The following is a 14,013-nucleotide window of genomic DNA, read 5'->3' on the forward strand; positions in this document are numbered from 1 at the left end:
TAATTGCAAAAAAACCGCGGTATGCGCTAATGTTGGTATTTGCGGTGTTGATGGATCCATCGTCACGAATCGAAGAAATTAATGGCGCCATCGCGAATCGGAGATCGATCGATCGGATTAGAAGATCGGCGAACGAAATGAGCGATCGGACATACTCGCGGAGAAATGAACGTCGAAGAAAAAGCGGCAGTGATAGATGATACGATGAGCTCGCGAAGCTTTTACCTTCTCAAGCTTCATCATTCACTCGACTTTACAGGTTCTCCTAATTTTCACTTTGATTTAGCAATCATGGACTTCATTATTCCGACATTCCACAAATTCTTATTTTTGTTCGAGAAATATAAAGTTTTGCGATTTAAAACAGTTATCCATAACGAATTGATTAAAATTTTATGCATTCTCTGGACGACATGATTAAATGTCATTTGTTGCAATAAAAAAATAAAATTTGACTAACCTGTTTATCACGAACGCATATCTATTTTACTTTACGGCACAGAGAAATTGATTCTAAGAAATTACGTAAAAGCCTACTCGCGCGAATTCTACAATATCGTGAAAATCAAATATTTGACAATATAATTTGTGTTCTGTTTATTAATTTTATCAACATATGTTCGAGAGTGTGAATGGAATTTGAAAGATTGCTGGGGCGCATTCGTGAATTAATTAGATAATCGGCAATATTTCGCAAGATGCGCTGCTGCGACTTGCGCAAATATGCGCGCGTCTATGCTTGGCATTCGGTGCAGCTATCTAAGTGCAGCTACCAACTGCGGTTTTCAAGGCAATCGGCTACAAGGCCAGATAAGGTAATGCCAGCGGTAAGCTCGTGCGAGTTCACACATGGCATCTGACCTGATACGATCATTATCTAACGCGTTATCGTATAATGTAATTATTTGCGCCCGCCGTATGCAAATAATTAAACGATTTGACAGCGATGCATCAATACAGAAGGAAATATGTCTACGTTTTTCTTTTTTTTCTATTTACTTGGTTAACATGTGGCGTAACAAAACTCACGTTACCGAGATCGGTAATTGCGTTGTTTGAGAGAATTTTGATACAATAGGAGTCATGGGGACATATCGCTATAGTTAAGTAGAAATAATTAATTCTAAAGATATATAATAATTAATACATTATAAAGTTTTTTTGAAGAATAATAAAAATTTTAGCTTTCTTGAAGAACTTACAATATTATTCAGATTACAATTCAATCAATTATTTCGAGATGAACGACGATCGAGAAATTTGATACTTTCTCACTTTATCTCTAGATTAAAAGCGGCTCGAAACATTATGTGTTGCTTCGTGAGACCGATTATTATTGTGAGCTTACATGAAAGTTCCAAGTTCAATCTGATTATCGTAGTACCTTGATATACGCAGGTATCTCATTTAATTCAAATGAGATAATTCGATCATTAGTTTAATATAGCGCGGAAAAGACACTTGTTTGATTCTCGCGCTGGATATGCAGATACATGATTAATTTTACGCTTTGCAACTTTTTACCGATTGTGACAAATGGTGATAATAAAATGCGATGACCGACGATGATAACGAAATGATTCCGATATGATCTCATCTGCATTTTAATAAACTTCATATTATGCTAAATCTTCATTATTCTGTTATTAAGCACTCTGTTTCTAATCCATATAAAATTAATTAAATCTTCTCTCTATGAGCAGTCGTACCTCAATCTGCTATCAAATGTAAAAGTGCCTTTTACATTTGATTAATATGTCTAGTATTTAAAATTAACAATTTCTAGTTAATTAACTTTTCATAGGTGAAACTATTTGCTCTTTGCGAGAAAGAGAGAAAGTTAATTCCATATATATTAAAATTAAATTAATAAAATATAAGGACTTGTATATACCATATATATGTTTATCACCTATTTCTATTTTTTATATTTTTAATTTTTTTTTAAAGAAAAATAATTGAACTTATTTTTATTATTTTTATTTTTTATTTCGACGTTTAACCCGTACAGAAGATTTTTCTCAATATAACACATGTCTCTCCCTTTTAAATTCTCGCCACGATGTCGCGGAAGAAATTGTCAAAGTTGCCCTTTGCTGCGTTCAGCAGCATCGGCGGCGCGTTTTGCGTCAACAACGACACGCGTTCGTCCATCGTGCAGTTTGCTACTCGATGCAATTATCCAGGATGGTTCTTTACCTGCCTTGCCTGCTTGCCCGTGCATATATAAATGTATGCGTGCACGCGCGTACGCGTCATATATGTATACCATACATGCGTGATGTACGCCTCAAGCGAACAGATACAAGCTAGAGCAAGTCACTTTCGCCGCTGCCGTCTCTTACACACGATGCTCCAATCGACGAGCACGCGTGCTGCTCCATTCATAAACCTATAGAAACATATACCGGCATTGGCGAGACACGTAGTGCAAAATCGTCAGTAATCGGTAAACACGAGCGCGCAAACGACGCGAACGTGTGTTTATAGGAAGTGATTATTAAATATATAATTAATAATGAAAAGTAATTAAAAATAAGCCTCGCGTATACACATACACAAGTGTCTTAATAAATCAAGTTTCATTAATGCAAGAAAGAAATTTTATTTATAAATTTAGTTAAAGAGGATTTTTAATTTAGTAGAAAAATATTTGGAATTAGACATCGAAATAATTTATACATATCAAAGGTATAATTAAATGTATTAATATTAAAAATTTAAATGCTATTATTAAAGTGATAGTCTAAATTTTTTTAAAAAAGAATATCTGCTATTCACAAGAATATTGTCTCGTTACGGACTTTTGTTTCTCTTCGCCAAGACAGATTTAAAAGAGAAAGGCGTTCGAGAGAATTACGAAAGATACGAAAATAGTACGAGCAGCTACGGTAAACTCAAGTTTCTTCAGCTATTAGTGTTAATCGATTATAACGTGACGGATCGATATGATTTAAATAGAGACCGGGTGCGTCACACAGGCCCGGCCTGAACACACTCGATTGCGCCCCGTAAAACGATGCTATTGCATTCGCTCACTCTATTATTCGATTCGCTATCCGTTTTTCCTGGTGATCTGATTGATTAGAGATCAATTTCCGTCTTAGAATCTCGTGTCGAGAATATTTTTCCTTGTATTATCGTCTCTTGAATTGTCATAATGCACAGAAAACAAATAAAAAGAAATATTTTTTATCATTATTTTTTATAACTTCAATTAGCAGAAACTAATATAAAACATTGCATATAATTATAATGATAATTGAGAAATTTTAATACTATATATTTTTATGCATTTTATCTCGATAAATGAAGATATTTTCAAATATATAAATTTTAATGCAAAGGGACGATCGAAATTATGATTTCCATGACAATGACCCATTTATATATGTTGCAGGTGACCGGAACCGAACGGGCCAGTATTCATGCCAATATGCCAATTGAATGCCGGTAGACAACTAATATTCGCCGTCACCGCGCGATAGCCAATTGATAAGTTACTTAGCTAGATTAATTAATAGTTGATAAAATAACCTCGGTTGGATATTTCCGTTGGTTACTCACGACGAATGACTAGAGACGCGAACGCGTAGATGAGCAATTTTTTTTTTGCACGATCGCGTAAGCAATAAAAATCGCGTCTTGTAAATAAACACGTCCGTTTATTGCGCTTTTCTCAACGACAATAATTTTCGGCGCGTCGCCAAGTTCTGGAAGTAAATAAAAAAAGGAAAAAGGGGGAGAAATCCAGTGCGCGTAATCTCGGTAAAGTGAGATAGACTCTTTATTTTCCCCGCGGCTGTGTTGAGTGCGAAGGAAGAGAAAAAAGAAGGGACCAGCCTGCATCGAAGTGAAGTGGAAGCGCGGACCCCATTCCCGGCGATCACCAACGGTGGCTGGAAACGCAGACTTACATCGGGAGCGCCAACCTGCAATCAAGGTTCATGGTTTTCATGGTAAGTCACAGCTATTCTATTTCTGTCTTTCCTCGTAATGTTCTTTTTTCTGTTACGGTCTTCTTCCTTACGCCGCGCGATTATCTCTCCGGCCGAGTTTCTTTCCATTTCAAATATCGAATCGATAAAGTTGGGCTTGTCTGCGATCAATGCCAATGGAATCAATTTGCCACGGATGCATCTTTTTCTTTGGCAATTATTAAACTCCAGTGCTGGAGAAACAATTTTCTGAGCTCTATCGCATTTTCTATTAATCAAGTTATTAGATTTGTTAAACTTTTGTATTATCTTGACAATTTATTACCTTAATTCGATTATTTTACTAAAATCAAATGTTTACTTATATATTTTTTAAATTTACTAATATATATATATATGTTTTTATTATTTTTCATTATTTGAAATATAATTATCTGATCTAGTTTCAGAAAACAAAAAAAAAAAACAATTTCAAATTTTTCTTAAAAAATAATTTACAGATAATGCGATAGTTTAGAATATTTATAGATAATACATTTAGTACTTAGTTTTTTCTTGGCAATAAATTTTTCATATGCGCGGTAGCGCGATCGATCATCACTTGACATTTACATACGAATGGACTTGCCGATCAGGCGGAACGAATGTGAGCTCAAGAGACTACTGTGAATTCGTGTCTCGGGTTTGCCAGTTCATTTTTTCCATCGTCGAAAATCTTTTTTACACTTTCGAAACGTTTCGTTTTATGTGCTCACTACTCAGGATCGATAGTACAGTATCACGTGGATATGACAAACGAGTGCATTTTAAATTCTATCTTTATCGAGTGTCGACGTTGCGCCGCAAATTTAACGCCCAACGATTTGCATAATTTTCGCGCTGGCTCGCCGTTTCGTTATCTTTACGCGCGCCTCATATCGTGTCATATCTTTGCGATGCGATGATTGGTTATTAAAATTACGCTCTGCGCAAGAAATATCGGCAAGCGGCGAGATTGTCTCGTAAATCGATCGAACGTAACAGCATTAACCGATGTACTTGTCTCGGGAATCTTTCTGTTTTAAGAATCGCGATACTCATTGAATCAGTATCTTTCCTTACGTTTCGTCAATGTTGTTTTTCATCATTCGATAATGAATATCGTCGTCAAACGTAGCACGTGTCACGCGCGATTTGCATAATTGCTCCTCGACTTCTCTTCTTGTTGTGCGCCGCCTCGTTATCTTTATACTCCTTATATTGCGTCGGATTGGAGGTATTGAACTTATACTTTGAATAAATTTCCGACGTGTTTCGAAATGATGACCTGGAAAGCAGAAATGGCGCGCAAACACCTTTGCACGGAGAGAATATTCAATATTGCCATTCTTTATCGTCCGCCTGTGTTTCTTCCAGCTTATTATTTTCATCTTATTAATTATCAAACCATTCGCATTCCCCGAATGATTCTCCTTAATGAACGGATTCGACGTGATATCGTCTGGATCGAGCAGTTTTATTGGCATTATTCACGGCACATGTTATTTGCGTTATCTTGTTTGCATCGAAGTAACGCGAACGGATTTGTTCTGAAATTTTTAAAGCTTTAAGTTTGAGAGAAATATATGATACATAATAAATTTTATCTTTGAGAATTCCAAATAGGAATTTTTTTAAATAATTATGCAACTAAACCATGTTTTCAATAATAAAATTATCCATGAATTTTTTTATAATTAAAGGAGAATTTTATTATGAAGAACGATTTTCTAAATAATAATAAAAAAAAAAAAAATAAAAAAAATCTCGATGCAATGAATTTATTGTTAGACTAAAAGTGCAAATTATTATGGCACTCTTGATTCCTTTTCTATTAAAAATAAATGTTTATTTATTTTTATGTTGCTTTTATATTTCATTGCATTTCTCTCGCCTTCCGCATAATTTATCTCGCTCGCAACGGCTGGATGATTTGCTTGGCGCGAAGATTTCGATCACAAGCCTGTGGCGTGTTACGCAAATTAGTTAACGTGGTAGGACGTAACCCCTGGTGTTATTTATCCTTTACAGAAAGGGAGGCTGGCGGGCTAATTAAGAAAAAAACCGAATAAGGATCGATTCCATCGAGAGGACGATCCGCGCGATCTTGCCTGAGTATCTTAGTCGAGATTATTTTGAGGGTGGAAGAAGGAGGGTTCGGAAAAGGGATAGATTTGGGGTGAGAGGAACGGCGAGGCAAGACGCGTTTGCGAGAAGATTCACCATCGGGTTACGGGTCAAATCGCAGTGGAGCATTAATAATCGTTTACAATCTTTAAAGCAGGGTGTGGCGAGTGGTGCGTTCATCCTCATCTTTTTCTTTTGCTTCTTCCTCCTCTTCCGCCTCCTCTTTCTGCCCTCTTCTTATCCTTTGCGAAATGGGACGAAAAGGATCCAAAACTTGTCTCCGTAAATGTTTATATGTAAAAAGAGAAAACAGAGAAAAAGTGTTTACCTTTTACTTAACATTTTATCTATATTAATATATTATTCATATATTTCATGGATATAATTTGGAAGAAATATTTCATACGCGTATATTCTTTGTTGATTTTTTTCATCTTAATCTTCTATTTATTTAATTAATGATACAAATTAATTGTATCTAAAACAACAGAAATATTAATTTTTATTCTGTGTTTTTTGGCAAAAATATTATTTTTCGTAGAATAGTATATCCGGGCACTCTTGAATGAGATCTTGAAATTTTATTCGTGGTTGCTTTTATGCTCTGCGACGAAGTTAATTTTCAGTGACTATCAACCATGCCAGACGGACAACCATCGAAAAATTCGCTGCGGTGTGCGATAAGGCTTTTTCTCGTTATTAACGGCGATGATAAATATGCGCGAGTGGCACTCCCGTTCTTCTCACAAGTGCGACGAATCGGCAATCGGGTTCTCATCATGCCGGCACGAAAAAAGCATCTTCGAGGAACCTGTTTTGTCATCGTCCGCGCGAATTCACGTTATTACGTGAAAATTACTCGGGGATATTCAAAAATATTTTTATTTATTTATTTATTTTTTTTTGTTATAAAAATATTCTTTTATAACGTATGGTAAAGCTAAATAAATGTACCGAACTGATCATAAATCGATTATGTATTGCTAGTAATTCAATCATTTTATGAATACGAAATCTGTACTTCAAAATTAAATAATCATATGGCAATTTATTATCAATTCTTAAATATTTTTATCTTTCAAATGGCTTACAAACTTGAATAAGAAATTTATTATTGTCTTTTTATTTGTTTCTATATTTTACAATTTAGAAACGAATACATTAGACAGCAATATCAATATCATCTTCCTTTACGTGAAATAGTATAAAGAAAAACGTTTTTCATGATAGTTCCGAGATTTCTCACGAAACTCTAACTTGCGATTTTTTGGACAATACTTATCTTATCTTATAAATTAATAATGGCAATAAATACGCGCGTTTTGTTTTCCGAAATGTAAATCATTTGCCTCTTAAGGAATAGTTCTTTTTTTTTTCGCGAGGACGATGAATCGACGAGACGTCTCGAAAATCGACCGCTTGAATATCGGTCGTCCCCTCCACTCCTCTATAAATAACCTACCATTACCACCTGCAGCGACGAATCAGTATATTTAGCATCCGGTCGAATTTAATAGACGTCGTCCAACGCGCGCCCGCGTTTACAAGACGCATTAATAACACCGCGGTGTATAATACATATGTGCCCGATGGTGTCTCGAAACGTCGCTGTATCGAAACTCGACGCGAGACACACGTCGTTTACATAGTAGTGACAGTTGTCGAGACATCGAGACAATATAATAACAATGTAATATAATTATGATATTTGACATTTAGTTTAGACATGATAAATGCATTTTATTAAAATATCGACGTATTTCGTAAGCAGCTATATATAAGAAGTGAAAAAAGATATCGCGCTTCTATTGACTCGAATATATCGCCGTGCACTGTGAATATATTTTTCACATAAAACGCATTAAAGGCAGCACGCTGGATGTAAGACTTCTTTCGAGGCAAGTGAAAAATGAAACGACTTCGCGGTACGATTCATCACTCGCGCCGGTTGCGGTCCTCGAGAAAGTGATGCATGTCTGTTGTCGGGGATGCTATGCCGAATATCATTTATCCTATAACACGAATACCCTCGCGAGATATATTCAAGGATCCTTCACGCTTAGCACGAAAGGATCATGTCGATATAACTCGTGTATTTCACAAAGATACGATAGGGATTAAAGAATAGTAAAATTTATATTGATACGATTTCAAAGAATATAAAAAAGTTTTTGCACCGTGCAATCTATATGATTTTTATTACTCGTAAAAAGTTCTCGTATTGTTAAAACGTTTTGATTTAGTAAACAAGAGTTGAAATATTTGAGGCAACTATCTGTTGAAGATAATAATATTTCAAACAAGCATATTTAAAGATTAATCAACAATATAATTAATGATAACATGATTAAGCAGAATAAATGTAATAGATATAAAATAGAGAGAGAGAAGCTTGTACTGTATGAAAAATCCCACGCAAAAGAGAACGTATTGAATTACTAAATAGTGGAATAATTTCAATATAAATAATTGCTAGAGCAATTATATTAATGTAAAGATAAAACAGTGGCAATTATAACAATAAATCATTCTGGAATAACGCGAGATATATGAACAATTAAAGTGTTGAGTTAATGAACAACGGAATTAGCGTCGAGATAGATCGCGATATAACATTACGAGAACGCTCGAGCATTGCCAAGTCGAGATCGCCCTCGTAGCATGCGAGAGATCGCATCCGGGGGAAGGGAAACGTCGTTTCCTGCAAGATGCCCGGCCGTCATGCGTTCGCTGTATAAAAACAAGCTAATTTTTAACGATATGTTGTAAGCGTTTCCTTCGCATTGCTCGTAAACGACCACTAAAATTTGGGAATCTTGCTCGTTAAAAATGAATGCGAGCTGTTTCGGGGTCCGGTTGATGTTTCAACGCGGGATTATGAGGTATCCCGACGCAGGTGCTATTCCGACTTGAACCGCTCGCGAGTCCGGCATTTTATATGGAGATCTTTCGTTATTATTTTTATTAGCCGCGTAATTTTCAGTCATGTTATATAATGTTTAGCGAGCAACCATGAGCGAATCACAACCGAGACTGCATTTTCATACTCTGAGAAAATATATAGAAAAGTATTTGATGTGCGTATAAAATATTTCCAATAGAGTATTTTTATTATACTAGACAACTAGACAAACAAAACGAGGATTCGTTCGACATACATATTGTATTTATATCCTTGCTTTTTTTGGAATCTTCTACAGTTGTAAGGAGAAAATCTAGAATTTTATACCTCATATTTTGAAATAATTAAATGTTACAATATACTGTGATTTATTTTATTACTGTTTTTTACCGCTACGTTCAACGTGATGCAAATAACGACCGTGCGATAAACGTTATTTAATTTCGGATCGTCTCAGAAAGTTAACTTACGTATCTTGGTCGCATCTTGTGACAAGGAAAGGGAAAAGGCGTGTGGCACGTTAAAATTTCTCCCGTTGATTACATCGTAAGATTCCAACATCCGACGTGCGACGCCCACGCAGCGAGAAAATATCGTCGGTTAATTGTTCGAACGGAGTTATAGACGGTGCCCCGAAATAAATGAACAACGTTCGCGAAAGTGCACCTAACTTGTATATGTGTGTCGTGGATTGTATTTTTCGATCTTGTTGTATACAAGCATTATTAACCATTAAAAATTATATAAGAGATAATTATTTCGCGAGGTACTCTCTGCATTTTCGAGGATTGCACGTAAATTTTAATTGCACGAGCTTTAATTTTACATCCAAATTTTTATTTAATTCTTCGTTCACGGAGAAATAAAATAGGATACATGAGAAGAGAAGAACGACGATAAAATTCGATAATCTGAATACATCATTATTTTTAGAAAAATCTGGGAAATATTATAATATTCCCTGATTTTTGCATCGTCAATGCATGCGTGTGCTTATCATCGTTTTTCGGGTATAAAAATAAACTAATAAAGATTAGTCTGTAATCTCGGCGAATGAAGTCTCTCTCATTATGCGTCGCGAAATCGTCAACGTGTCGATAATCGCTTGTTTGTAGTGGCGTAATGAGATTTTATCACTGGATAATGTATGAGCCGGAAGCTGCTTTGTACGCTTGGCGCCGATACGTGCCTACGCCAACGAGATATTAAAATGAGCTCAATTATGCAGGTGGAGATGCAACGTTTTCTTTCTTATCGATGGCTAATGATTGCGGAGCGCGGTCATTAAGGTAATGTTCTGCTCAAGATATGAACATGTCAGTTTACCAAGCGAGATATCTGATTCCATCTTTCTAACATGATTTGAGGGGAAAAAAATCTGTTTTAATACTAGTGTATAAAGAAATATAATTAAATCTCTATGTTTGAAAATGCGAAAGAATCATAATGTACGTAATCTTTATTCGAATCATTTTGATAAATAAATGAACTTAAATTTATGTCTCGATAGAACTTGTTTTGGGGAAAATAGTATTATAATAATATTAAAAGTTAAATACACGCATGGTAATAAAAGTATCTATGAAAAAGATCATTATAATTGCATTTTAAATAAGAAATAATAAAAAAATATAAAAAAGGAGATTGTGTATATTTAAATAAAAACTAGAAATTGTGACACGTGTTCTAACGTTACTACGTAACAGTAACGATACGAACAGTAACGAACAGTTTCGCAATAGAGACAGTTGGTTACTGACGTTTTGCGTTTTCTATAGCCGAGCGGAACAACTCTCTTTCCGCAAACGCTATAAAACATTGATCACTGAGAAATATTCCACGTTCAGGCGGAAAGACCGCGAACTATAGCACTAGCGGAACTTCGAGAAATATATTCGTAATCGTAAAATGATATTCGCGAGAGATTAACTTTTAAATTACGTCCTGAATACGCAATTCAGTTTTTAATGAATTTCAAATTGTTTAAAGATCGTCTTTTTAGACCTTGATACTCTTTCGCATATAATTGCTGCCCTTTTTTCTTTTCTATCATTAAATAGATTTTTCAAGGTTTTTTCCAGAACGGAAAGAAATCTTTTTCTTTTCTGTTAGTTTCAATTTAGAAAATTTGTTGGAACGACGCTTGTGATTTATACGTGTATTGTACGGTATGTGTAACACATGACTGGTCGCTCGTTGGACGGATCTCGGTATACTCGATGTACATCGCTTCTCGATGGCGATCCCATGCGCGGCTCAACTCTCACGCTACATATGGAAGAATCGATTATCGGTATCACGGAAGCGCGATCGATTTTTCGATGGTCCATTTAACGGGCGTGAACACGCGCGCTTTCTGATTTACGACACTCTCGGATAATAAGCAACCGTGCTCACTGAAACCGTTACTTCCCACACGGTGAAATAGCGCGAAAATCGCTAATTATTTAATTGGAAATTTCTCCCTCTAAGGATGATTGATAGAAATTATTTTACGATATAAGAATAATTAGATGATGATGTTTTATATATCAAAGAATATTAATTATGAATACTAAAAGTGAAAACTTGCGCGATTAATTTTCGAATAATGTCAGAGATAAATTAACGAATCGGCTATCCAGAGAGGTAAATCACTGTACTAAGATTGTAAACTAAGCCGGTAGTACCGAAGCTCGAGCGGAAGTACCCCTCCCCCCGATTAACTCAACAATAACGTTGAGCATAAAACACGTTGCATTCGCTAGCGAGGTACATACCGGAGGATCGAAACGACAAAGAATTCGTTCGAATTTTATGGCACGGACCAACCGCGCCAACAACTTCTTCTCTCCCTCTGCTCACGCTGCCGGAAAGAAATGGCGCTCTTTTAATTTACGAATCGTTAACGTCGTCTGGGCGAACACTAAAGTCGATGAGAGGCCGCGGTCGCGGACGAGACCGGAGGTTTAAGGCCGGTGTAAATTTCGCCGGTGTTAAAGAGGTGCCAAATTTTTTAAATCACCTGGTCGCGAGCGTTCCGCTTTCACAGTAATGCAAGAATGTATAGGACGCGCCTTTCGGCAACTTTGCATCGTCGTGTAGGATCAGGAACATGCTCTCGAAATAACGTAATCGTTATTACGGAAAGAACGAAATCACTTGTTCAAATTATTGCGCGGATAAGAAAATTGGGCGAATTGAGGCGTGTCTCAAGGAACAGATAATTTCATTATATAGAATTTACCAGATACCGCGAATATCTTTTTCGTTTACAGTTTTTTTTTTTATTTATTTATTTATATATATTAATTTCAGATAAATTTTTTCTTAGCGCAAATTTGATTAAATTATAAGAGAATTCGTTACACGCAGAAAATAGGAGTTTTCATTCCGCAATAATCGCATAATCTCAGCGCTTTAATTTCTACGCGACAATTTAGAAACAGCAGTGTATTTTACCTACACCTGCGTGTTTATTGCGGCAAGGAAGTACATGTAATTACGGTGTGCAATTGTTAGCACACGCGTTTATTTCACTTTCGGTAAGCTCGGGAGACGAGAGACCAGCGACAGCCAACATGGTCGGCCAACACTTTGTGCGCTTGAATTTTGAGTGAGAAGATTCACGAGCTTTTTACGACCCACCCGCTGCGCAGGCTGAGTCACTTCGCGACGTATGTGCTGGTGGTCGTTTCAGGGATCGTAAGTACCCACATTACCAACGAATATCGCCGATAAATAACGCGTCCCACTTCCTCGTAAAATCAGACATACGCTCCACGCAAGTTCTCTTTCCTCGCCGAGCTTGGACGTCTATTTCTATATTGTAACCTATTCGAGCGGTTCTGTAATAAAATTATTATCTTGATCCGTTTATTGCACTCGGTATAATTGTTTGCAACTAATCTCATATTACCGTAAAGTACTCGAAACAGTTGCCTATTTGTCATAGCTGTCGTCTACTTGTCATATATATAGCTGCTGCGAATAAATTAAATTAGCCGGGTTTGTAGCGTATTATTTGTTTTATATTAGATTTATTAATATTAATTGACATAGAATTAAAATATCCTTAATGTATTGTGTTAAAACTTAAAAAAGCTAAAATTATTTTCTTTTCATCAATATTTTAATTTCACAAAAATTTATGTCAGCATAAATATTCTCAAAATATTTTCGTTCTCAAAGAAATTTCCATTGTCTTACGTCATTGATGCGAAGGTACATATGCGATGCTATGACGTATGACACAATTTCTCATTTCAAAGTATTGATATACAACAATCGATTGCGAATAGTAATGAGCGACCACATCCAAAGTAGCGACGCCCATTCAAAATCTCGTAAAATCGAGGCACGAACAGTCATCTATGTAAATTGTATCATTTCTACACATATTGTAACTCATAACGCGATGTCGAGTTAATAGAATCACTTTTCGCACCGGCGAGTCACTAAGTGGCCATATTGCCGACAAATATTGGCGATAAAAGACGCGTCCCACGGATCACTTTCTCGTAAAATCGAACTCGGGTCTACATCTATTTTCCGATTGCGTCGACGTGTTGCCGCATCAACCGTGTAAAACCTGTTCTACATCGCATTGTGTTTCACGCGCCATTCGGTATACTCGATTTTGCCGGCTTATCGGTAACATATGTCTCGTGACAGCGTTGATTCTGATAACGATCCGGTGAAGAAATCACGGTAAACGCATTATATCTTTGCCGTTGCGTGAGACATTTTCACCTACTTGATTATCAATCGTTAAATTTAGATAGAAAATGAGATATTGTAAGAGTAAATATTATATAAATAAGCGAGATAAATATATAAAAAACAAAATTATGCAACGCTTTCATGAAATAAAGTTATCAGTACGACATTAATCAGTACGAAAACGTCATTATTGTGTATTATCGTTGAAAAGGCATCTCTCGTGCCTTCTATTTTCGCTATAAATAATGGCTCTTTTTGACATGAATTAGTGTTTTTCCCGTAACTCTCTTTCCTCTTACTCTTTGTAGAAAACTTTAATCTCGGGCT

At 36.0% G+C, this 14,013-nt stretch overlaps 1 protein-coding gene across 1 annotated transcript in view; it reads left to right on the top strand.

The window, feature by feature from the left end:
- LOC138933964 (Krueppel-like factor 3) overlaps window positions 1-14,013 on the top strand; it is a 296,223-nt gene that overhangs the window by 12,699 nt on the left and 269,511 nt on the right. The window contains exon 2 of the mRNA XM_070297274.1: window positions 3,401-3,959. Coding sequence (XP_070153375.1) covers window positions 3,948-3,959 — 12 coding nt within the window. The 5' untranslated portion in view covers window positions 3,401-3,947. The remainder of the gene's footprint in view (window positions 1-3,400; window positions 3,960-14,013) is intronic.

This window comes from Polyergus mexicanus, unplaced genomic scaffold (genome assembly GCF_030449975.1).
Source record: "Polyergus mexicanus isolate NDT 795.1 unplaced genomic scaffold, iyPolMexi1.0 SCAF_6, whole genome shotgun sequence".
NCBI classification, from domain to species: Eukaryota; Metazoa; Arthropoda; class Insecta; order Hymenoptera; family Formicidae; genus Polyergus; species Polyergus mexicanus.